The sequence below is a fragment of the Salvelinus alpinus genome, chromosome 10, assembly GCF_045679555.1.
Source record: "Salvelinus alpinus chromosome 10, SLU_Salpinus.1, whole genome shotgun sequence".
NCBI lineage: Eukaryota > Metazoa > Chordata > Actinopteri > Salmoniformes > Salmonidae > Salvelinus > Salvelinus alpinus.
Genome location: NC_092095.1, coordinates 73,418,304 through 73,445,536, shown reverse-complemented (window position 1 = coordinate 73,445,536; position 27,233 = coordinate 73,418,304). Strand labels below are relative to the sequence as shown.

General features: G+C 40.6%; 2 protein-coding genes and 1 pseudogene across 6 annotated transcripts in view; 2 read left to right on the top strand and 1 right to left on the bottom strand.

Annotated features, from left to right (window-relative positions):
- LOC139533057 (zinc finger protein 135-like) overlaps window positions 1-27,233 on the bottom strand; it is a 545,377-nt gene that overhangs the window by 334,353 nt on the left and 183,791 nt on the right. The gene's annotated exons all lie outside the window — the stretch shown is intronic.
- The window catches only part of LOC139533071 (zinc finger protein 135-like), a 48,459-nt gene that overhangs the window by 5,011 nt on the left and 16,215 nt on the right, over window positions 1-27,233 (top strand). For 3 of the 4 annotated variants that reach the window (XM_071331300.1, XM_071331298.1, XM_071331297.1), the window contains one exon: window positions 161-3,583. In XM_071331300.1, the coding sequence (XP_071187401.1) occupies window positions 161-990 (830 nt within the window). In that variant the 3' untranslated portion in view covers window positions 991-3,583. Of the gene's footprint in view, window positions 1-160; window positions 3,584-27,233 lie in introns of those variants that run through there. The other variant, XR_011666683.1, reaches the window with a different exon arrangement.
- LOC139533027 (zinc finger protein 850-like) lies at window positions 10,523-20,806 on the top strand (annotated as a pseudogene).

Below are 27,233 nucleotides of genomic sequence, written 5' to 3'. Positions count from 1 at the left end.
CCACTGCTTCTACATCTGCATTGCTTGCTCTTTGGGGATTTTAGGCTGGGTTTCTGTTCAGCACTTTGTGACAACTACTGATGTAAAAAGGGCTTCATAAAATACATTTGACTGACATGTATATCACACCAACTGACTGGTTCTTCTGATGTTTACACAGGATACCATGTTGAGACATTCTCTACATCCAGAGTGCAACAGCAGGAAGATCAGAGAGCTAAGAGGTCTCATCACTGCCCACATTGTGAAGATATTTTCCCATTTCTATCAAAGCTAAAAATACACCTAAGAATACACACAGGAGAGAAGCCTTACTCCTGCCCTGACTGTGGAACTAGTTTCTCTCGACTTGCCCACTTAAAATCACATGAACGTATACATACAGGGGAGAAGCCATACTCCTGCTCTGACTGTGTAAAATATTTCAAAACATCAACTCAGCTAAAAGTTCATCAGAGAACACACACAGGAGAGAAGCCTTATTCTTGCCCTGACTGTGGAACTAGGTTCTCTCGACTTTCCTACTTAAAATCACATGAACGTATACATACAGGAGAGAAGCCTTACGTCTGCTCTGACTGTGGGGCGAGTTTCTCTCATCTGGGCACCTTAAAAACACACCAACGTATACACACAGGAGAGAAGCCTTACTCCTGCTCTGACTGTGGAAAATTTTATAAAACAGCAAATGAGCTAAAAGTTCATCAGAGAACACACACAGGAGAGAAGCCTTACTCCTGCTCTGACTGTGGAAAATGCTTCAAAACAGCAAATGAGCTAAAAGTTCATCAGAGAACACACACAGGAGAGAAGCCTTACTTCTGCTCTGACTGTGGAATTAGTTTCTCTCAACTTTCCCACTTAAAAAGACATGAACGTATACACACAGGAGAGAAGCCTTACTTCTGCTCTGACTGTGTAAAATGCTTCAAAACATCAACTCATCTAAAAGGTCATAAGAGAACACACACAGGGGAGAAAAAAAGTTAATCAGAGGACACAGGCATGAGAGAAGCCTGCTTACGTCTGCTCTGACTTTTGGGTGAGTTTCTCTCACCATAGGAACTTAACACACCAATGTATAGACTATAGACGTCTAGCCAAAGGCTGCGTGTTTGAATCTCATCAAGGAGGACTTTAGCAATTTAGCTAATTAGCAACTTTGCAACTTCTTACACATTTTTTGCTATGTTAGCATGTTAGCTTAGCATGCAACTACTTAGCATGTTAGCTAACCTTTCCCCTAAACCCATTTAACTCTACCTTAAACCCCTCACCCCTAACCTAGCTAACGTTAGCAACAACAAATTGGAATTCGTAACATGTCATACATATTACAAGTTCGTAACATATTGTATGAATAGCAATGCGTAAAATAACATACGAATTGTAATTCGTAACCTACGATGCGTCCTACAAGTCGTATTATACTGAACAATAATCTAAACACAACAATTTCAAAGATTTACAGTTTTTATAAGGAAATCAGTCAATTGAAATAAATGAGGCCCTAATCTATGGATTTCACATGACTGGGCAGGGGCTCAGGCTTGGGTGGGACTTTGGAGGGCATAGGCCCACTTGGGAGCCAGGCCCAGCCACTCAGCATGAGTTTTTCCCCACAAAATGTATTTATTACAGACAGAAATACTACTCAGCCCCCCTCAGACAGGAGGTCCTGGGCTGCCGTGGTTACATGTGATCTGCAGTTGTGAGGCCTGTTGGATGTACTGCCAAATTCTCTAGAAGGACTTTAGAGGTGTCTTATGGTAGATATATAAATATTGAGTTCTCTGGCAACAGCTCTGGTGGACATTCCTGCATTCATCATGACAATTGCACATTCCCTAAACTTGAGACAAATGTGACATTGTGTTGTGTGGCCTTTTATTGTCCCCCAGCACAAGGTGCAACGATAATGCTGTTTTATTAGCATCTTGATATGCCACACCTATCAGGTGGATGGATTATCTTGACAAAGGCTGAAATGCTCATTAACAGGGATATAAACAAAGTTGTGCACAAGATTTGAGCGACATTAGCTTTTTGTGCATATGGAACATTGCTGGATTTTTTTATTTCAGCTCATGAAACCAACACTTTACATGTTTAGTTTATTTACTGTGATAGTCCAATGAAATAGTCCTAACATACTAAATGGAGTGGCACTGAAGTTTTTTGTATAATATAAAACGTTTTGCTCTGAGACCAGGTTGTCCCTCTGCAGTATTCTGTGGGAAGGAGCTAGTATACACTTTTATTTATTTATTGAACCTTTGTTTAACTAGGCAAGTCAGTTAAGAACCAATTCTTATTTACAATGGTGGCCTAGGAACATTGGGTTAACTGCCTTGTTCAGAGGCAGAACAACAGATTTTTACCTTGTCAGCTCGGGCATTCGATCTCGCAACCTTTTGGTTACTGGCCCAACGCTCTAACCACTAGGCTACCTTCCACCCCTAACATGTATCAGATAGAGATGGTGTGATGATCACTTTTCACCATAAGTTTGGGGGGGATTGTTTTACAACTTTATTTAATGATACACAGTTTATGAAATTAATACATGTGTTTATTAATTGTCTTTAAAACTAGATGAGTTATTTTAGTTACTGATCATGAATGTGTTTGGATAACTGCATTGAAGCAAACTTTATTGATCTGCCAATGAAAAATAAAGTTACATGAATATGTACTGGTCAACCTCTTCTCTTTAGTATTCAGTTCTTCATATTAGATCTGACAGTATGAATGGTTCTTATGGTTGTATTCAGTTCTTCATATTAGATCTGACAGTATGAATGGTTCTTATGGTTGAATTCAGTTCTTCATATTAAATCTGACAGTATGAATGGTTCTTATGGGCTGAGTGCCTGGAGTGTTTTTGTATGACTACAGTCAGGAGTTCTCTCTGACCCTGTGATGTCACCAGCACATTAAGTACATTCATCTTAAGATAGCCAGGTGAGACAACCACATATCACAGTGAATACATTTCTCCTCAATTAGTCAGTGTCACATTATTATTTGTGTTTTGGGGGGATACTCTTTAAAGACGTAGGGTTTCAGACCTTTTCGGGCAGATGGGCAGGGACTCTGCTGTCCTAACATCAGAGGGAAGCTGGTACCACCATTAGGGTGCCAGGACAGAGAAGTGCTTAGACTGGGCTGAGAGGGAGCTTGACCTCCTGTAGCAGTGGGACGGCCATGAGACCAGAGGTGGCAGAACTGAGTGCTCGGGTTGGGATACAGGGTTTGAGCATAGCCTGAAGGTAGAGATGGGGCAGTTCCTCTTGCTGCACCGTAAGTAAACACCATTGTCTTGTAGTGGATGTGAGCTTCGACTGGAAGCCAGTGGAATGTACGGAGGAGCAGGGTGACATGGGGGAACTTGGGAAGGTTAAACACCCAGATGGACTGCAGTGTTCTAGATAAGTTCAGTGGCGACCCATCATTCAGGGCAGGTGAGCCACCTGTTTTGAGCCCCACAGTTTTAGCGAGAAAATAGTGAGAAAAAAATGATCTGTTTGCAAACAATGTAAAAAAAACATGTAATTGAGTTATTAATAAAGCCGCATACAAACATGGTCTCTTTTTTGTTTTGTTGAGTAAGGCAGCTCCAAAATGCAGGTGTTTCAGCCTAGCTCATTGCTTTCTGTGGAGGTGGGGCAAGCCAGCAGAAAATACGGAGCTTTGCGCCGTGATTGGCTCAGTGTTCTGTCATTCATGGGGACAATACAACACTGCCAAGCCTAAGGGTAGAACTTGAAAATTCAAGCCCTGTGGGTGCTGCCATAGAGTTACATTAGAAGTGCCCATCCAAGAAGGCTCAAGGTCATTGTCCACAGATAAAATAACGTCAAATCATGTGATATCTACAGTCGCTTTGATTGGACTGATCATGTCAACATCATACTTTCAAAATCTGAGCTAGCAGTCATCATCATGAATCAAGTCGACAATCTACTGGCAAATCCTTTTTAATCTTTGTCATATGAAGAGAAATAATGAGAAATTATAGATTAAACGTATCGGTTCTCACCGGCCATTGGACATAAACATTACAAAACAAGTTGGAATTTGCAAATTCAACAATGAGTGGTTTGTCAAGGAATCAGTGGCTAACTGCAAGCTTTGCAAAGCAATCATTAGCCTGGTATTCAGTTGAGTGGCTGTGTGGTCCCAAGTCTAAGATTAAGGGTCTCTTTTCCTAGTTTAAAATTGTAAACATTTAACATTGGCCGTGCTGTCAATGAAGCTTGATTTGTGCCGCGCACAAAACAACTTAACTCGGTTCTGCAAAATCTGACTTGAGTGAGTTCAAGACAACTGGGAACTCGGGGAAAAACAAGCTACGACTGAGAAAATACTTTTTGAACTTTCATCCAACTCGGAATTGTAAATTGGGAACTCAGGCCTTTTTCTACAGCTACGACCTGAAGATCGCTGACGTCATATTTTTTTTTACTGAGTTCCCAGTTGTCTTGAAAGCACCATAAATCCAGAGAAAGCCAGACTTTGATGACAAAGTTTGATGACAAAATATGCCCACGAAGGACTGCCGCGCCACCTTCCTGTTCAAGTGAGCACAACACAACAAGGTGAGTCAAAAAATGTCTTGTAAGCTGTTGCATAAATTATGTAACATGCCAGGGAGATGTGTATACTGTAGCTAAGAAAGTAATACTAAGTGTATGTTGTGTAGTAAGGTGTTAGTAGCCCATGTGCCTCACCTTGTGTGCCTCACCTCTATTTTCACCTCTTAATTTTGCCCACTGTTCTGACTTGGTGGTTCACATGTAGCCTATAACCTGTTTTAGAGAAATGTAATCATTGAATATTGTAAGGGTTTTCATTGTCTGCTTATATGCCCCTTTATTTATCCTACGGTTTTGACTTGGCGCACAGGGAGAACACTGTAAGAACGGCCCATGTTCTGAATTTTGTCGCTGTGCATTTCAAAAGTGGTGAACAAATAGTTATATTGACTACGTCCGTCCTAGCTCGCTCATTAATGTCTTAATCGAAATTACAGATTGCCTCTTATCCGCTTTTCGTCCCCTTATGCCATAGTTTGTACATCTCAATTGTCAGTAGAAACCACATTTGTTTAACCTCTACTTCATCACCCTCCCGGATCCGGGATCCTCCTCATCAAAAAAGGCTAGGCTATGCTAGTCAGCTAACGGGACAGGGATATCATATAATATAATTTTCATGAAATCACAAGTCCAATACAGCAAATGAAAGATAAACATCTTGTGAATCCAGCCATCATTTCCGATTTTTCAAATGTTTTACAGCGAAAACACAATATGTATTTCTATTAGCTAACCACAATAGCCAAACACACAACCGCATATTTTCACCATGTTTCCACCGCATAGGTAGCTTTCACAAAACCGACAAAATAGAGATAAAATTTGTCACTAACCAAGAAACAACTTCATCAGATGACAGTCTTATAACATGTTATACAATACATTTATGTTTTGTTCGAAAATGTGCATATTTTGAGCTGCAAATCGTGGTTGTACATTGTGAATACGTAGCAACATTTTCCCAGAATGTCCGGAGATATTTTGGACACTCACCTAATCTGACCAAAGAACTCATCATAAACTTTAAATAAAAATACTTGTTGTATGGCAAATGAAAGATACACTGGTTCTTAATGCAACCGCTGTGTTAGATTTTTAAAAATAACTTTACTACAACATACAAAATACATTATTGTGAGACAGCGCTCACATATTCTCCGCCCTGTTGGATTCTACATATTCCACAGAAATACGAAATAACATCATAAATGTTTTCTTATTTTTGCTGAGCTTCCATCAGAATGTTGTACAAGGAGTCCTATTTCCAGAATAAATCATTGTTTGGTTTTAGAATGTCCATTTCTTCTGTCGAATTCGCGCCACAATGCTAGCCAAGGTTGCTAACATTCCCATCCTCTCTTGGCGCAAAGAACGGAAAACTCCAAAAGTCCCAATAAACTGATAAAACTCGGTTGAAAGAACCTACTTTATGATGTTATTATCATATGTATCAAATAAAATCATAGCCGGAGATATTCGCCGTGTATACAGAACGCTTTTCAGAAGACAATGTCGAGGTCCCTCGCGCGCCTTCGAAGACAAAGAAAATACCGGACCTGTCACTCCAAAAGCTCTTATTCGACCTCAGATCAAGCTAGACACCCCATTCCACCTTCCACTGCCTGTTGACATCTAGTGGAAGGCGTATGAATTGCATACATATCGATAAATAAAAGCCAGTTGAATAGGCAGGCCCTGAAACAGAGCCTCGTTTTCAGATTTTTCACTTCCTGTATGGAAGTTTGCTGCCAAATGAGTTCTGTTTTACTCACAGATATAATTCAAACAGTTTTAGAAACTTCACAGTGTTTTCTATCCAATAGTAATAATAATATGCATATTGTACGAGGCCGTTTAATTTGGGCACGATTTTTTCCAAAGTGAAAACAGCGCCCCCCTATTGACAAGAAAATGTTTTTTTTTAAAGGCAGTGAATGAGGCTGAATGAACTGTTTCGCTGCCAGACAAGGTTCCACTGATAGCCAGGTGTAGCAGTGGTGAACTGTTGAGACTATGCTGTTGGGACAGCTTTATGTAGGCCTTAACAGTTTGTGGGCACCGTTTCAGTGCAATTAAGGTATTGTTTAGTGTCTTGTTGTGTAGTGGTTTTGCTGGCAATGCATCCCACTTTTTAAAAATTGTTTTATTTAATCTTTATTTATCTAGTCAAGTCAGTTAAGAACAAATAGTTATTTAAAATGACGGCCTACCCCGGCCAAACCCGGACGATGCTGGGCCAATTGTGCGCTTCCCTGTGGGACTCCCAATCACGGCTGGATGTGATTCAGCCTGGATTTGAACCAGGGACTGTAGTGATGCCGTGCCTTAGACCACTGCGCCACTCGGGAGCCCTTAAAAGGTTTGCGCCCAACGTGGGGCAGGAGTTTGACGGCACAAGCAGGGAGCCCAGCCAACAGAGATTTGAGAAATGTTTTGGTTTTCTTCCTCAGATCTGTGCCTTGCAACAAACCTGTCTCGAAGCTCGACGGACAATTTCTTTGATTTCATTGCTTGGTTTTTGCTCTGACATGCACTGTCAACTGTGGGACCTTATATAGACAGGTGTGTTCCTTTCCAAATCATGTCCAATCATTTGAATTTACTACATGTGGACTCCAGTCAAGTTGTAGAAACATCTCAAGGATGATCAATGGAAACAGGATGCACTTGAGCTCAATTTCGAGTCTGAGCAAAGGGTCTGAATACTTATGCAAATAAGCTGTTCATTTTTATAAATTGGAAAATATTTCTAAAAACCTGTTTTCGCTTTGTCATTATGGGGTATAGTGTGTATATTGTTGAGGGGGGAAAAATGCATTTAATCAATTTTCGTATAAGGCTGTAACGTAACAAAATGTGGAAAATTTCGTCAAGGGGTCTTGTATAATGCCCTGTATATGTTTTAAACTACAAATTTAAGGAACTGAAGTGGTAAACAATGAAATAATGGAAAATGCATGTTCAATGGTTATCTCTGTATTAGTATTATTCACATTAAACACCTAGGTAGAGCAGTGGTTCTCTTGGTATTAGTTTTATGTCTGTATTAGTCACATTAAACACCTAGGTAGAGCAGTGGTTCTCTCGGTATTAGTATTATCTTTGTATTACCAACATTAAAACACCTAGGTAGAGCAGTGGTTATCTCTGTGTTAGTATTATCTCTGTATTACCCACGTTTAAACACCTAGGTAGAGCAGTGGTTATCTCTGTATTAGTATTATCTCTGTATTACCCACATTATAACACCTAGGTAGAGCAGTGGTTATCTCTGTATTAGTATTATCTCTGTATTACCCACATTATAACACCTAGGTAGAGCAGAGAGGACAGAGCATGTGGCTTTGCAACACACAGGTGTTTCATCTCCACACTGGGATGATTTTAACAGTGCAACGCCACACAGGCCTCATGCTGCTCAGGTAGGAGAGTACCAGAAATAAATGAATAAAAAAAACACAAAACTAATGAAGGAACACACAGTCACCAACAATATATCCCTGGCGTCAATACTTTCAACTGGCTCAGCTCGCTGTTACAGTACAGCACCACCAAATTCCATTTATTAAGTAACCATCTGTCTTATGTAACCATAAAAACGTGACATATCACACTATTTTAAGAGTCCCAGATTTATATTTACTATGTTACATCTAGTCTATGAGACGAGGCTGCACCTTAACCTACATTATAAACACGCAGATCAAGAGGTGTGTTTCCCTTCAGCATCTGCATGTGGCATAAGCTCACCCACCTCACAGCTTGAATCTAAAATGGTTAATAACTTTGGCTGTCAGTGATGGGAAAAAATCTGACTCTTAATTAAGGCAATTACTTGAATAATTCAATGGATGTTTTATTTACGAACTTGATGACTAAATTGTCTTATTTTGTTTAAGCGACTTTGCTATCAATGGGAATTGGGCCGTGCTTCAGCTGAACTGCAGTACGGAAAATGCCCTCTGAGCACAGTGGAAAGCATGCTTATAGACTGGAAGCCTGCCCCCTTGATCCGAGAAGGGTGTAATTGCAGACAGCAGTTACGGGCGTTCTCTGATATCGGATGTATCATGATATCAAGTTTACACCAATTGATGCTCCCCATTCGTCCGTGACCGTTTCTTTTGCGTTGGGAACAACAGTTGTTGACAACTGTAGCATTGTAGCTAACCTTAACCCTTTTCCTAACCTTAATCTCAGTCTCCTAACCGCCACGTTAATTATCCTAACCTGCCACTTTAATTATCCTATGTATGCTATGTGCCTAGTTAAATAAATACTTATTTTTTCCCCATCAAATATTCTCCATCAGTTTCATAACACCGGAACTGATCAATGGCATGTATCATTTTTTTTTTTTTATATCAGGGAACATCCACATCAAGAAACTGTACAGTAGGTCTCCTACTGGGAGGCGCGGGAAATAGTTGAAAGAGCAATTGGTGCTGAGGAAGCTATGGCAGTGGATGCCCAGCAACCTGTTAAGATTCATAATGTCGTTTACCAGTTGAAGAATACCGATTGTAGATGAATTGTATTTGCGGCTGAAAGGTTTTTGGGAGTTCAGGAATTAACATTGGAACCATTGCAGACAGTGGTGGAAAAAGTACCCAATTGTCATATTTGAGTAAAAGTAAAGATACTTGAGTCCTTTCCTGTAAAAGTAAAAGCCACCCAGTAAAACTACTTGAGTAAGTCTAAAAGTATTTAGTTTAACATATACATAAGTATCAAAAGTAAATGTAATTGCTAAAATATACTTACGTATCAAAAGTAAAAGTACAAATAATTTCAAATTCAAACCATACAGAACGATTTTCTTGTAGTTTAAATGTACGGATAGTCAGGGGCACACTCCAACACTCAGACTTCAATGCACTCTCGTCTGAGTGTGCCAGAGGGCAGAATAACTGATGATAAACGAACGCTCAACACCCCTTGAGTACGGCCGGTGTCAGTAAACGTCGGCAAAAACGCGTAATTAAATTGTTGCCTGTAGCACATTTAAAGTCACCAATGCTCTGGATAACACGAACACAGCCTAAACAGCTCTGCTAAGGCGAGTGAAATGGTCAGAGTTCTCTCATTTGTAGTGGAAGTAGCTAGCAAGCTAGCCAATGTTAACCAGTTATCTTGGATGCTTGACTGCCGTTGTGAGGTCAGAACGCTTGAATCAACCCTACTCCTCCGCCAGAGCGTCCAGTGTGGCTCTGAACGCTCCGAGAGCGATACGAACTGACAATCTGACACCGCTCTGAATTTACGAACAGCCAAGCGCACTCTGACACTCCAGATTGAATTTAAGATCACACCCATAATTTACTAACAAAGTATTTGTGTTTAGTGAGTCCGCCAGATCAGATGCAGTAGGGATGCGTGACTTGAACAATTTTCCTGTCCTGCTAATCATTCAACATGTAACGAGAACTTTTGGGTGTCAGGGAAAATGTATGGAGTAGAAAGTACATTATTTTCTTTAGGAATGTAGTGGAGTAAAAGTAGAAGTTGTCAAAAATATCTAAAGTAAAGTACAGATACCCCAAAAATACTTATGTACAAATATTTTAAGTACTGCATAAGTAGTTTGCACAACTGATTGCAGGGAATACTGACTGAAGATGTTCCTCCCTACGAGGCCCATGAGACTGTGTAGGGATGTGATTTGAATAGGACTGTGACTGAAGATCTTCCTCCCTACGAGGCCCATGAGAATGTTTAGGGATGTGATTTGAATAGGACTGTGACTGAAGATCTTCCTCCCTGCGAGGCCCATGAGACTGTGTTGGGATGTGATTTATGTATTTTGTTTTGATGTCGTTGCTTCCGCAATGGACATGTATTTCTTTCTACAGTTTACTAACGGTACAGCAGGTGGCAGCAGACACGTTATATTTGTGTAAATGTCACCATACCAGAGAAGAAGACGACGCTGTTGCGTTGTCGTAGAGGGGAACAGGAAGTTCCGGGTTAAAAACGACAGAACTCTGTTGTTATGTCGATAGTGGTTGTGTCCGTTTCAAATGTATCATTGTAGGTATGTAATAGCATGTTTAAACTTTCTAATGTCGAAATAATATATAACATGCTAGGTAACAAATCCGTCAAGGTATTTTCACGTTTGGTAAAGGTTTTAATTGTATGTGTTATTTTTGGGTCTAACCGAGTGAGTGAAGAACGTGATTAAAAACGATTTTACAAGTCACGTAGCTAGACTTTGGGTTTGCCTGAGTGTATGTACATAATTTCGTCAGTCATTTCATAAAGATTCCACTTATTTGAGTTCGTTTTTACATGTTCTTGGTTTTGTGTAAAATGTTGTTTATGAGCTGGTAAATAGTCTCGTCCGAACCGTCCTGATCTCGCGAGTTTACATACACTGTTTCGTAAATGTAAGCTCGCGAGATCAGGATGATTCGGACGAGGCTCTTCAAATGGCTGCTTCAACGGTTTCAGTCGTCTTTCTAGGAGTTTGCTCGTGGTGAAATGGCGACACGAGGCTGTGTGATGGAGTGTCAAAATAGAGGGAAGCAAACTGAAGATATCCTTCACCATTTGGAGATAGAGGCCAACTGCATGGAATGGCGTTGATTAATGCGGATGAATCGGAGCACGTATCAAACTCATTCCATGGAGGACCAAGTGTCTGCGGGTTTTCGCTCCACCCTTGTACTTGATTAATTAATTAAGGTCACTAATTATAAAGGAAATTCCCTCATCTGATTGTCTCGGTTATAATTGAAATGGAGAAAAAAAAAATGAACCCGCGGAGACTCGGCCCTCAATGGAATGAGTTTGACACCCCTGAAACAATGGAAATGGAGAGAGAGTTTGAGAAGCAACAGCTGTGCTGGTATGCGATCAATGTGGGGGACAGTTCTGATATGGAGTTGGAGGATGAGGGCCTAGAATGTGAATGGTCTGTAGTGGAAAGACAGGAAGAACAGAGTAGTAATGTGTCACAGTGGAAAGTTGGGATGGTGTTTGAGGAGACCACAGGGCCTCATTTACACCCAATCTGATTAACCAAGGCCATAAAAAGAGAGGTGAAGTTAAACTGGGCCGCATCCGTGTAAATGAGAACGTGTTCTGAACTAGCCTACCTGGTTAAATAAAGGTGAAATAAAACATTTAAAATGGTAGATTGTTAATATCTTGTGCTAGTCAGGTTCAGCAAGGGAAGATTCTTCAATTGGAATATCATAATGGGACGAATCTCAGAAGCCATGACCCTAGAGCTTATGCTAAATTGAAGGGAGTAATCTCTGATGTCCCAATATCTATGTCCATGGATGATATTGTTAAAGAACATGTGAAGGAGACAGAGTGGTTGAAGCCTAAAGGTTGATCAGTAGGAAAGAGGGTTAAAGAAGTGAAAGCTTATCAGTGCTGTTGTGGTTTGAGAAGGTTTTCTCTGGAAAAGTACAGAATAGGATTCCTTAGCTTCAATGTCAGAGAAGTTGACCTAGCCTCATCAATCAACCAATCAAATGTATTTATAAAGCCCTTCTTACATCAGCTGATGTCACAAAGTGCTTTACAGAAATCCAGCCTGAAACCCCAAACAGCAAGGTGTAGAAGCACAGTGGCTAGGAAAACCTCTCTAGAAAGGCCAGAACCTAGGAAGAAACCTTGAGAGGAACCAGGCTATGAGGGGTGGCCAGTCCTCTTCTGGCTGGAGATTATAACAGAAAATGGCCAAGATGTTCAAATGTTCATAGATGACAAGCAGTGTCAAATAATAATAATCACAGTGGTTGTCGAGGGTGCAACAGGTCAGCACCACAGGAGTAAATGTCAGTTGGCTTTTCATAGCAGATCATTCAGAGTATCTCTACCGCTCCTGCTGTCTCTAGAGAGTTGAAAACAGCACGTCTGGTGAACAGGTCAGGCTTCCATAGCCGCAGGCAGAACAGTTGAAACTGGAGCAGCAACGGAGAATCATCACAGTGTTTTTAAATGCCAAAGAATGGGACATGTAGCTGTTGAGTGAAAAGATGTGCCACGTGGCTGGTCCCGTAGTAAGAGGACCTACTGTCAGACTGATGGAGCTTCCATGGCTGGTCCCGTAGTAAGAGGACCTACTGTCAGAACTGGTCTTTCTACTAGTCCTGACATGGTTTCGAGGCCTGTTCAGAAATCTTGCGCCCATAAATGCGCTGTGACAAATGATACTTTAATATTGAATAAAATATACTTCATAGCTTTCATTGGTAAGGTTATCAACAGCTTGGATTGTGTAAAGCAGAAATACCAGGTTGAAAGTTATCTTGTAAACTGCAGCATAGTTGTTGGGGGTAACAGATGTTACAGTCGGTGTGGTTTTTGATAAACTGGATAACCTGGGGGTGGATTGTCTCAGCATGATATAAACCCCAATGTTTGGAAACACAGAAATGGATCTATTGATAAAGTTTATTGGGGGTGTGGCAGGGTTTTAGGGGAAGGGGAGGGTGTGGTAGAAGTTAATAGGGATTTCTTGGTTTATTTTCTTAGGTCAGAATTAGATAGACATGGACCTTAAACGTTTGTTTGCGGACCGCCATGATACCATAGGAGGTCTGCATCAATGGACTTCAGTGCAGGTAGTGCCTCATCAGCGAGAGAACATTTCAGTTGCTCTACAGTTTTGAAGCTGAATGTAATGATTATCAGTCCTTTACATGTGTACTAATATTCAGACACATTCAGTTGTTTCTATATTTATCTATATTTCAGGGTTTTCACACGGGGCTTAAAGTAAATAAATATTAGCGCTTGAAAAAGTACTTGAAAGTCCTTGAATTTGACTTGCCACTGTACGAACCCTGATAATTCTTACTATGGTGTGAACGGGAAATACAATTGGTTTTTTGTGATTGAAATAATACAGTGAAGACAAGGTTATTCAGGAAAATAGTACATAGTGCTGCCTAAAACATACTGCAATCTTGTACTAAATGGTTTTTGAGTCATTTATGCATTTATGTGAATTTAGGAAATCTACTATAGATTAAGTGCACTTATGTTGTGCAATTTAAAATGTGTACTTTGTCTAATGTGAATGAATGTTTTGTCAAGGATTAGCTACCTGATCTACTGAAATGAGATAATTGAACAAGAAAAAAGAGAAAATATTTTTACAGAATAAAGTGCCAGAACTGTCAAGAAAATAACTTTTGTGTCCGTTTGTCTTTATTACTACAGGCCGACTCAGATTAAGTCTGAGGCCGGTAACATCAACAGTGAGGACAAACCCAGCCTGCCACTCTCCTTCCACACTGAGTAGAAACCTACAGTCACTGGGTCCTGATTGTGACAGTGGAGCCCAGTTTGCACTGCAGGATCCAGAGATGGCATCAGTGAAGCTGGAGGACTGCAGTCAAACACTGGAGCTGAATGTCAACATTAAAGATGAAGAAGAGGAGGAGAAGAATAGGACAACTGCTAGTCATGGTAAGAGCAGGTTCTATCTATAAGTTATCTTCATAAATTAGACCTCCATAAATTATGACCAGTCTATTGCTAGGTTGAATTCTGTAAATCTGACATCACACATCCCTGAAAACCTCAAGACTTCACAGCGAGGCAAAACTTTGTAAAACTTGTAACGCCTGCCTTTGCCCACACATTGTCTCAAGAACGTTGAAAATGTTTAATACCCAATCACCAAGTTAGGCATACCCCATTTCAAAATAGGCCATGGCATCATCAATGTCAATATTGAATTATAATTTGTTTGCTGCACAGAATATCAGATCTCAACAACGATTGGAGAAGTGTTGAACATAACCAGTAGACTACCACATCCTGATGATTTATATCTCATACATATATATTTTAAATTTAATATGTCAAGTTGTAGAAACATCTCAAGGATGATCAATGGAAACAGGATGCACCTGAGCTCAATTCAAAAGTTTGGGGTCACTTAACACCAGTCTCAACGTCAACAGTGAAGAGGCGACTCCGGGATGCTGGCCTTCTAGGCAGAGTTGCAAAGGCCAGTTTTATTGCTTCTTTAATGAGCAGCACAGTTTTCAGCTGTACTAACATAAATTCAAAAGGGTTTTCTAATGATCAATTAGCCTTTTAAAATGATAAACTTGGATTAGCTAACACAACATGCCATTGGATCGCAGGAGTGATGGTTGCTGATAATGGGCCTCTGTACGCCTATTTAGATATTCCATAAAATATCTGCCGTTTCCAGCTACAATAGTCATTTACAACAATAGCAATGTCCACACTGTATTTCAGATCAATTTGATGTTATTTTAATGGACAAACAATGTGATTTTCTTTCAAAACAAGGATATTTCTAATTGACCCCAAACTTTTGAACGGTAGTGTATATTTAATATTTTATACATCAAGTTGTAGAAACATCTAAAGGATGATCAATGGAAACAGGATGCATCTGAACTCAATTTTGAGTCTGTCTTTTTTTTCTGTTTTTTTATTTTTATAAATTTGCAAAAATGTCTAAACTTGTTTTCGCTTTGTCATTATGGGGTATTGTGTGTAGATTGCTGATGATATTTTTGTATCTAATTTTAGAATAAGGCTGTAACAAAACAAAATGTGGAAAAAGTCAAGGGGTCTGAATACTTTCCGAGGGCACTGTCAGACCCCTTCCCATTTTTCCCGTTTTGATACGTTACAGCCTTTTTCTAAAATTGATTACACGTTTTTCCTCATCAATCTACACACAATACCCCATAATGACAAAGCCAAAACAGGTTTTTAGAAATCCTTGCAAATGTATAAAAAAATATATAAGAATTGCTTATTTACGTAAGTTTCCAGACCTTTTGCTATGAGATGATCCTTGAGATGTTTCTACAACTTGGAGTCCACCTGTGGTAAATTCAATTGATTGGATTGATTTGGACAGGCACACACCTGTCTATGTAAGGTCCCACAGTTGACAGTGCATGTCAGAGTAAAAACCAAGTCATGAGGTTGAAGGATTTGTCCGTAGAGCTCCGTGACAGGATTGTGTCGGCACAGATCTGGGGACCGGTACCAAAACATTTCTGTAGCATTAAAGGTCCCCAAGAACACAGAGGCCTCAATCATTCTTCAATGGAAGAGCTGGCCGCCCAGCCAAACTGAGCAATCGGGGGAGAAGGGCCTTGGTCAGGGAGGTAACCAAGAACCCGATGGTCACTCTGACAGAGCTCCAGAGTTCCTCTATGGAGATGAAAGAATCTTCCAGAAGGACAACTATCTCTGCAGCACTCCACTCATCGTGCGTTTATTGTAGAGTGCCCAGACGGAAGCCACTCCTCAGTAAAAGGCACATGACAGTCCGCTTGGAGTTTGCCAAAAGGCACCTAAAGGACTCTGACCATGAGAAACAAGATTCTCTGGTCTGATGAAACCAAGATTGAACTCTTTGGCCTGAATGCCAAGCGTCATGTCTGGAGCAAACCTGGCACCATCCCTACGGTGAAGCATGGTGGTGACAGCGTCATGCTGTAGGGATGTTTTTCAGCAGCAGGGACTGGGTGACTAGTCAGGATCAAGGGACAGATGAACGTAGCAAAGTATAGAGAGATCCTTGATGAAAACCTACTTGAGAGAGCTCCGGACCTCAGACTGGGGTGAAGGTTCACCCCCCCCCCCCCCCCCCCCCCAAGCACACAGCCAAGACAACGTGGGAGTGGCTTCGGTACAAGTCTCTGAATGTCATTGAGTGGCCCAGCCCGAGCCCGGACTTGAACCCGATCAAACATGTCTGGAGAGACCTGAAAATAGCTTTTCAGAGACGCTCCCCATCCAACCTGGCAGAGAAGAATGGGAGAAACTCCCCAAATACAAGTGTTTCAAGCTTGTAGCTTCATACCCAACAAGACTCAAAGGTGCTTCAACTAACTATTGTGTAAAGGGTCTGAATACTTACGTAAATGTAATATTTCAGTTATTTCTAGAAACCTGTTTTTGCCCTTGTCATTATGGGTTATTGTGATGCCATATAATATTTTGGGTCACTTAGAAATGTCCTTGTTTTTGAAAGAAAAGTACTTTTTTTTCTCCATTAAAATAACATCAAATTGATCATTAATAATACAGCTACAATAGTCATTTACAACATTAACAATGTCTACACTGTATTTCTGATCAATTTGACATTATTTGAATGGACAAAAAAATGTGCTTTTCTTTCAAGAACAAGGACATTTGTAAGTGACCCCAATCTTTTGAATTCATTCATTTATTTCACCACTAATGGTAGTGTATTTATTTGTATATATATATTTTTTAATTACCTTTATTTAACTTCCTTAGCATACTGGTTATTGTCCTGAATTTCGGATGACTGGCGTGCCCAAAGTAAACTGCCCAGAAGCTAGGATATGCATATACTTGATAGCATTGGATAGAAAACACTGTGAAGTTTCTAAAACTGTTAAAATAATGTCTGAGTATAACAGAACTGATATGGCAGGTGAAAACCTGAGGAAATTCCATCCGGAATGTTTATTTTGAGGTCACAGGTTTTTTCAATGCTTGCCAATGGGATATACAAATAGATAGGACCCAGATTGCAGTTCCTATGGCTTCCACTAGATGTCAACAGTCTTTAGAATGGGTTTCAGGTATTTGTAGTTTTTCCAAGGTGTCCCCCATTTAGAAAAGTAGTCATGTTGCTTGCATCAACGAGAGTGCGCTCTTCGTTATTTATTTTCGCTATTGAACACACTATTCTCCGTCTTAAATATTATTGTTTATTTAGATATTAGAATACCTGAGGATTAATTAGAAACATCGTTTGACTTGTTTGGATGAACTTTACCGGTAACTTGTGTGCATGTTGAATGAGTGAATTACTGAATCAAACGCGCCATCTAAACTGACATTTTTGGGATATAATGAAGGACTTTATCGAACAAAGTACCATTCATTGTGTAGCTTGGACCCTTGGGATTGCAAACAGAGGAAGATCTTCAAAGGTAAGTGATTTATTTAATTGCTGTCTGTGATTTTGTGATGCCTGTGCTGGTTTAAAAAGTATTTTGACGTGGGGCGCTGTCCTCAGATAATCGCATGGTATGCTTTCTCCGTAAAGCCTTTTTGAAATCTGACGACGCAGTTGGATTAACAAGAAGCTTTTAAATGATGAAAGACACTTGTATTTTCATGAATGTTTAATATTACGATTTTTGTATTTTGAATTTCGCGCTCTGCAATTTCACCGGATGTTGTCGTAGGTGTCCCACTAGCGTTTGGACATGCGCCCAAAAAGGTTAACTAGGCAAGTCAGTTTAAGAACAAATTCTTATTTTCAATGACGGCCTAGGAACAGTGGGTTAACTGCCTTGTTCAGGGGCAGAACGACAGATTTTTACATTGTCAGCTCGGGTATTCGATCTTGCAACCTTTCGGTTGCTCTAGCCACTAGGCTACCTGTCACCCGGGATGGCCAGAAGAGGAATGGTCACCGCTCTGAGCCTGGTTCCTCTCTAGGTTTCTTCCTAGGTTCCTGCTTTCTAGCGAGTTTTTTGTGGCCACTGTGCTTCTACATCTGCATTGCTTGCTCTTTGTGGATTTTAGGCTGGGTTTCTGTTAAGCACTTTGTGAAAACTACTGATGTAAAAAGGGCTTCATAAAATACATTTGATTGACATGTATATCACACCAACTGACTGGTTCTTCTGATGTTCACACAGGATACCATGTTGAGACATTCTCTACATCCAGAGAGCAACAGCAGGAAGATCAGAGAGATAAGAGGTCTCATCACTGCCCACATTGTGAAGAGATTTTCCCATTTCTATCAAAGCTAAAAATACACCTAAAAATACACACAGGAGAGAAGCCTTACTCCTGCCCTGACTGTGGAACTAGTTTCTCTAAACTTTCCAACTTAAAATCACATGAACGTATACACACAGGAGAGAAGCCTTACTTCTGCTCTGACTGTAAAATGCTTCAAAACATCAACTCAGCTAAAAGTTCATCAGAGAACACACACAGGAGAGAAGCCTTACTCCTGCTCTGACTGTGGAAAATGCTTCACAACGTCAACTGATCTAGAAGTTCATCAGAGAACACACACAGGAGAGAAGCCTTATCCCTGCCCTGACTGTGGAACTCGGTTCTCTAAACTTTCCAACTTAAAATCACATGAACGTATACACACAGGAGAGAAGCCTTACTTCTGCTCTGACTGTGTAAAATATTTCAAAACATCAACTCAGCTAAAAGTTCATCAGAGAACACACACAGGAGAGAAGCCTTATTCTTGCCCTGACTGTGGAACTAGGTTCTCTAAACTTTCCAACTTAAAATCACATGAACGTATACACACAGGAGAGAAGCCTTACTTCTGCTCTGACTGTGTAAAATGCTTCAAAACATCAACTCAGCTAAAAGTTCATCAGAGAACACACACAGGAGAGAAGCCTTACTCCTGCTCTGACTGTGGAAAATGCTTCACAACGTCAACTGATCTAAAAGTTCATCAGAGAACACACACAGGAGAGAAGCCTTATTCCTGCCCTGACTGTGGAACTAGGTTCTCTAAACTTTCCAACTTAAAATCACATGAACGTATACACACAGAAGAGAAGCCTTACTTCTGCTCTGACTGTGTAAAATATTTCAAAACATCAACTCAGCTAAAAGTTCATCAGAGAACACACACAGGACAGAAGCCTTATTCTTGCCCTGACTGTGGAACTAGGTTCTCTAAACTTTCCAACTTAAAATCACATGAACGTATACACACAGGAGAGAAGCCTTACTTCTGCTCTGACTGTGTAAAATGCTTCAAAACATCAACTCAGCTAAAAGTTCATCAGAGAACACACACAGGAGAGAAGCCTTACTCCTGCTCTGACTGTGGAAAATGCTTCACATCGTCAACTGATCTAAAAGTTCATCAGAGAACACACACAGGAGAGAAGCCTTATTCCTGCCCTGACTGTGGAACTAGGTTCTCTCAACTTTCCAACTTAAAATCACATGAACGTATACACACAGGAGAGAAGCCTTACGTCTGCTCTGAATGTGGAAAATGTTTTAAAACATCAAATGAGCTAAAAGTTCATCAGAGAACACACACAGGAGAGAAGCCTTATTCCTGCCCTGACTGTGGAACTAGGTTCTCTACACGTTCCAACTTAAAATCACATGAACGTATACATACAGGAGAGAAGCCTTACGTCTGCTCTGACTGTGGGGCGAGTTTCTATCATCTGGGCACCTTAAAAACACACCAACGTATACACACAGGAGAGAAGCCTTACTCCTGCTCTGACTGTGGAAAATGTTATAAAACAGCAAATGAGCTAAAAGTTCATCAGAGAACACACACAGGAGAGAAGCCTTACTCCTGCTCTGACTGTGGAAAATGCTTCAAAACAGCAAATGAGCTAAAAGTTCATCAGAGAACACACACAGGAGAGAAGCCTTATTCCTGCCCTGACTGTGGAACTAGGTTCTCTACACGTTCCAACTTAAAATCACATGAACGTATACACACAGGAGAGAAGCCTTACTTCTGCTCTGACTGTGTAAAATATTTCAAAACATCAACTCAGCTAAAAGTTCATCAGAGAACACACACAGGATAGAAGCCTTATTCTTGCCCTGACTGTGGAACTAGGTTCTCTAAACTTTCCAACTTAAAATCACATGAACGTATACACACAGGAGAGAAGCCTTACTCCTGCTCTGACTGTGGAAAATGCTTCAAAACAGCAAATGAGCTAAAAGTTCATCAGAGAACACACACAGGAGAGAAGCCTTTCTTCTGCCCTGACTGTGGAACTAGTTTCTCTCAACTTTCCAACTTAAAATCACATGAACGTATACATACAGGGGAGAAGGCATACTCCTGCTCTGACTGTGGAAAATGTTTTAAAACAGCAACTGAGCTAAAACTTCACCAGAGAACACACACAGGAGAGAAGCCTTACTTCTGCTCTGACTGTGGAATTAGTTTCTCTCAACTTTCCCACTTAAAAATACATGAACGTATACACACAGGAGAGAAGCCTTACTTCTGCTCTGACTGTGTAAAATGCTTCAAAACATCAACTCAGCTAAAAGGTCATAAGAGAACACACACAGGGGAGAGAAAAAAGTTAATCAGAGAACACAGGCATGAGAGAAGCCTGCTTACAGTGAGGGAAAAAAGTATTTGATCCCCTGCTGATTTTGTACGTTTGCCCACTGACAAAGAAATTATCAGTCTATAATTTTAATGGTAGGTTTATTTGAACAGTGAGAGACAGAATAACAACAAAAATATCCAGAAAAATGCATGTCAAAAATGTTATAAATTGATTTGCATTTTAATGAGGGAAATAAGTATTTGACCCCTTCTCAATCAAAAAGATTTCTGGCTCCCAGGTGTCTTTTATACAGGTAACGAACGGAGATTAGGAGCACACTCTTAAAGGGAGTGCTCCTAATCTCAGTTTCTTACCTGTATAAAAGATACCTGTCCACAGAAGCAATCAATCAATCAGATTCCAAACTCTCCACCATGGCCAAGACCAAAGAGCTCTCCAAGGATGTCAGGGACAAGATTGTAGACCTACACAAGGCTGGAATGGGCTACAAGACCATCGCCAAGCAGCTTGGTGAGAAGGTGACAACAGTTTCTGTGATTATTCGCAAATGGAAGAAACACAAAAGAGCTGTCAATCTCCCTCAGCCTGGGGCTCCATGCAAGATCTCACCTCGTGGAGTTGCAATGATCATGAGAACGATGAGGAATCAGCCCAGAACTACACAGGAGGATCTTGTCAATGATCTCAAGGCAGCTGGGACCATAGTCATCAAGAAAACAATTGGTAACACACTATGCCGTGAAGGACTGAAATCCTGCAGCGCCCGCAAGGTCCCCCTGCTCAAGAAAGCACATATACATGCCCGTCTGAAGTTTGCCAATGAACATCTGAATGATTCAGAGGACAACTGGGTGAACGTGTTGTGGTCAGATGAGACCAAAATGGAGTTCTTTGGCATCAACCCAACTTGCCGTGTTTGGAGGAGGAGGAATGCTGCCTATGACCCCAAGAAACCATCCCCACCGTCAAACATGGAGGTGGAAACATTATGCTTTGGGGGTGTTTTTCTGCTAAAGGGACAGGACAACTTCACCGCATCAAAGGGACGATGGACGGGGCCATGTACCGTCAAATCTTGGGTGAAAACCTCCTTCCCTCAGCCAGGGTATTGAAAATGGGTCGTGGATGGGTATTCCAGCATGACAATGACCCAAAACACACAGCCAAGGCAACAAAGGAGTGGCTCAAGAAGAAGCACATTAAGGTCCTGGAGTGGCCTAGCCAGTCTCCAAACCTTAATCCCATAGAAAATCTGTGGAGGGAGCTGAAGGTTCGAGTTGCCAAACGTCAGCCTCGAAACCTTAATGACTTGAAGAAGATCTGCAAAGAGGAGTGGGACAAAATCCCTCCTGAGATGTGTGCAAACCTGGTGGCCAACTACAAGAAACGTCTGACCTCTGTGATTGCCAACAAGGGTTTTGCCACCAAGTACTAAGTCATGTTTTGCAGAGGGGTCAAATACTTATTTCCCTCATTAAAATGCAAATCAATTCATAACATTTTTGACATGCGTTTTTCTGGATTTTTTTGTTGATATTCTGTCTCTCACTGTTCAAATAAACCTACCATTAAAATTATAGACTGATCATTTCTTTGTCAGTGGGCAAACGTACAAAATCAGCAGGGGATCAAATACTTTTTTCCCTCACTGTATATCTGCTCTGACTTTTGGGTGAGTTTCACTCACCATAGCAACTTAACACACCAAAGACTATAGACGTCTAGCCAAAGGCTGCGTGTTTGAATCTCATCAATGACGACTTTAGCAATTTAGCTAACTAGCAACTTTGCAACTTCTTACTAATTTTTAGCTATGTTAGCATGTTAGCTTAGCATGCAACTACTTAGCATGTTAGCTAACCTTTCCCCTAAACCCATTTAACTCTACCTTAAACCCCTCACCCCTAACCTAGCTAACGTTAGCAACAACAAATTGGAATTCGTAACATATCATACATATTACAAGTTTGTAACATATTGTATGAATAGCAATGCGTAACATAACATATGAATTGTAATTCTTAACATCTGATATGTCCTACAAGTCTATTTATTATACTGTATTATACTGAACAACAATCTAAATGCAACAATTTCAAAGATTTACAGTTCGTATAAGGATATCAGTCAATTGAAATAAATGAGGCCCTAATCTATGGATTTCACATGACTGGGCAGGGGCTCAGGCTTGGGTGGGACTTTGGAGGGCATAAGCCCACTTGGGAGCCAAGCCCAGCCAATCAGCATGAGTTTTTCCCCACAAAAGGTCTTTATTACAGACATAAATACTACTCACCCCCCTCCCAGACAATCCTGCAGGTGAAGAGGTCCTGCCAAACATACTAAATGGAGTGGCACTGATGTTTTTTGTATAATATAAAACGTTTTGCTCTGAGACCAGGTTGTCCCTCTGCAGTATTCTGTGGGAAGTAGCTAGTATACACTTTTTAATTGTTTTTGTTGAACCTTTGTTTAACTAGGCAAGTCAGTTAAGAACCAATTCTTATTTACAATGGTGGCCAAGGAACAGTGGGTTCAGATTTTTACCTTGTCAGCTCGGGGATTCGATCTAGCAACCTTTTGGTTACTGGCCCAACGCTCTAACCACTAGGCTACCTTCCACCCCTGACATGTATCAGATAGAGATGGTGTGATGATCACTTTTCACCATTAGTTTGGGGGGGATTGTTTTACAACTTTATTTAATGATACACAGTTTATGAAATGAATACATGTGTTTATTAATTGTCTTTAAAGCTACATGAGTTATTTTAGTTACTGATCATGAATGTGTTTGGATAACTGCATTGAAGCAAACTTGATTGATCTGCCAATGAAAAATAAAGTTACATGACTATGTACTGGTCAACCTCTTCTTCTCTTTCGTATTCAGTTCTTCATATTAGATCTGACAGTATGATTGGTTCTTGTGGTTGTATTCAGTTCTTCATCTTAGATCTGACAGTATGAATGGTTCTTATGGTTGTATTCAGTTCTTCATATTAGATCTGACAGTATGAATGGTTCTTATGGGCTGAGTGCCTGGAGTGTTTTTGTATGACTACAGTCAGGAGTTCTCTCTGACCCTGTGATGTCACCAGCACATTAAGTACATTCATCTTAAGATAGCCAGGTGAGACAACCACATATCACAGTAAATACATTTCTCCTCAATTTGTCAGTGTCACATTATTATTATTATTTGTATTTGGGGGGGGGGGGGGGGGGGGGTTACTCTTTAAAGACGTAGGGTTTCAGACCTTTTCGGTCAGATGGGCAGGGACTATGCTGTCCTAGCATCAGAGGGAAGCTGGTGCCACCATTGGGGTGCCAGGACAGAGAAGTGCTTTGACTGGGCTGAGAGGGAGCTTGACCTCCTGTAGCAGTGGGACGGCCATGAGACCAGAGGTGGCAGAACTGAGTGCTCGGGTTGGGATACAGGGTTTGAGCATAGCCTGAAGGTAGAGATGGGGCAGTTCCTCTTGCTGCACCGTAAGTAAACACCATTGTCTTGTAGTGGATGTGAGCTTCGGCTGGAAGCCAGTGGAATGTACGGAGGAGCAGGGTGACATGGGGGAACTTGGGAAGGTTAAACACCCAGACTCGACTGCAGTGTTCTAGATAAGTTCAGTGGCGACCCATCATTCAGGGCAGGTGAGCCACCTGTTTTGAGCCCCACAGTTTTAGCGCTAAAAAAGTGTGAAAAAAATGATCTGTTTGCAAACAATGTAAAAAAACATTTATAATTGAGTTATTAATAAAGCCACATACAAAAATGGTCTCTTTTTTGTTTTCTTGAGTTAGGCAGCTCCAAAATGCATGTCTTTCAGCCTTGCTCAGTGCCTTCTGTGGAGGCCAGCAGAAAATATGGAGCGTTGTGCCGTGATTGGCTCAGTGTTCTGTCATTCATGGGGACAATACGTCACTGCCAAGTCTAAGGGTAGAACTTAAAATTCAAGCCGCTTGGGTGCTGCCATAGAGTTACATTAGAAGTGCCCATCCAAGAAGGCTCAAGGCCATTGTCCACAGATAAAATAACATCAAATCATGTTATATCTACAGTCGCTTTGATTGGACTGATCATGTCAACATCATACTTTCAAAATCTGAGCTAGCAATCATCATCAAGAATCAAGTCGACAATCTACTGCCAAATCCTTTTTAATCTTTGTCATATGAAGAGAAATAATGAGAAATTATAGATAAAACGTATCGGTGCTCATCGGCCATTGGACATAAACATTACACAACAAATTGCAAATTCAACAATGAGTGGTTTGGAAGGAATCAGTGGCTAACTGCAAGCATTGCAAAGCAATCATTAGCCTGCAATTCATTGGAGTGGCTCTGTGGTCTCAAGTCTAAGATGAAGGGACTCTTTTCCTAGTTTAAAATTGTAAACGTTCAACATTGGCCATGCTGTCAATAAAGCTTGATTTGTGCCGCGCTCAAAACATCTTAACTCGGTACTGCAACATCTGACTTGAGTGAGTTCAATACAACTGGGAACTCGGGGGAAAAACAAGCTACGACTGGGAAAATAGGTTTTGAACTTTCATTCAACTCGGAATTGTGAATTGGGAACTCGGGCCTCTTTCTACAGCTACGAACTGAAGATCACTGACGTCATATTTTTTTTTTGCTGAGTTCCTAATTGTCTTGAAAGCACCATAAATCCAGAGAATGCCAGACTTTGATGACAAAGTTTGATGACAAAATATGCCCACGAAGGACTGCCGTGCCACCTTCCTGTTCAAGTGAGCACAACACAACAAGGTGAGTCAAAAAATGTCTTGTCTGCTGTTGCATAAATGATGTAACATGCCAGGGAGATGTGTATACTGTAGCTAAGAAAGTAATACTAAGTGTATGTTGTGTATGTTGTGTAGTATAAGGTGAATGCACCAATTTGTAAGTCGCTCTGGATAAGAGCGTCTGCTAAATGACTTAAATGTAAATGTAGTAAGATGTTAGTAGCCCATGTGCCTCACAATAATAATTTGGTCTATTTTCACCTATTAATTTTGCCCACTGTTCTGACTTGGTGGTTCACATGTAGCCTATAACCTGTTTTATAGGAATATAATCATTGAATATTGTAAGGGTTTTCAATGTCTGCTTATATGCCCCTTTATTTATCCTACGGTTCTGACTTGGTGTACAATGCACTGTAAGAACGACCCATGTTCTGAATTCTGTTTCTTTGCATTTCAAAAGGGCTGTACAATAGTTATATTGAGTGTCCGTCCTAGCTCGCTCATTAATGTCTTAATCGAAATTACAGATGGCCTCTTATCCGCTTTTCGTCCCCTTATGCCATAGTTTGTACATCTCAATTGTCAGTAGAAATCACATTTGTTTAAGTAAGCCAGCCATGTTTTTTTTTAAAGCAGTAAATGAGGCTGAATGAACTTTTCGATGCCAGACAAGGCTCTGTTGATAGCCAGGTGTAGCAGTGGTAAGTTGTTGGGTCAGCTTTATGTGGGACCTAGCAGTTTGTGGGCACCGTTATTGTGCAATTAATGTATTGTTTAGTATTGTGTTGTGTAGTGGCTTTGCTGGCATGCATCCCACTTTTTAATTTAATCATTATTAAACTAGTCAAGTCAGTTAAGAACAAATTCTTATTTACAATGACAGCCAACCCTGGCCAAACCCGGACGATGCTGGGCCAATTGTGCGCTTCCCTATGGGACTCACAATCACAGCCGGATGTGATTCTGCCTGGATTCGAGCCATGGACTGTCTCTTGCACTGAGATGCAGTTTCTTAGACAGCTGCGCCACTCGTGAGACGTTAAAAGGTTTGCGCCCAATGTGGGGCAGGAGTTTGACGGCAGAAGCAGGGAGTCCGGCCAACAGAGATTTGAGAAATGTTTTTGGACTCTTCCCCAGATCTGTGCCTCGCCACAAACCTGTCTCGGAGCTCGACGGACAATTTCTTTGACCTCATTGCTTGGTTTTTGCTCTGACATGTACTGTCAACTGTGGGACCTTATATAGACAGGTGTGTTCCTGTTCCAATCATTTGAATTTACCACAGGTGGATTCCAGTCAAGTTGTAGAAACATCTCAAGGATGATCAATGGAAACAGGATGCACTTGAGCTCACTTTTGAGTCTGAGAGCAAAGGGTCTGAATACTTTTAATATTTTTTTATATATTTTTTTATTTTTATAAATTTGCTAAAACATTTGCTTTGTCATTATGGGGTATTGTGTGTATATTGATGAGGGGTAAAAAATGCATTTAATAAATTTTCGAATAAGGCTGTAACTTAACAAAATGTGGAAAAAGTCAAGGGCTCTTATATAATGCCCTGCATATGCTTTAAACTACAGATGTACGTTTCTGAAATGGTAAACACAATGACATAATGGAAAATGCATGTCCAATGGTTCTCTGTATTAGTATTATCCACATTAAAACACCTAGGAAGAGCAGTGGTTATCTCTGTATTAGTATTATCTTTGTATTACCCACATTAAAACACCTAGGTAGAGCAGAGAGGACAGAGCATGTGGCTTTGTAACGCAGGTGTTTCATCTCCACACTGGGATGATTTTAAC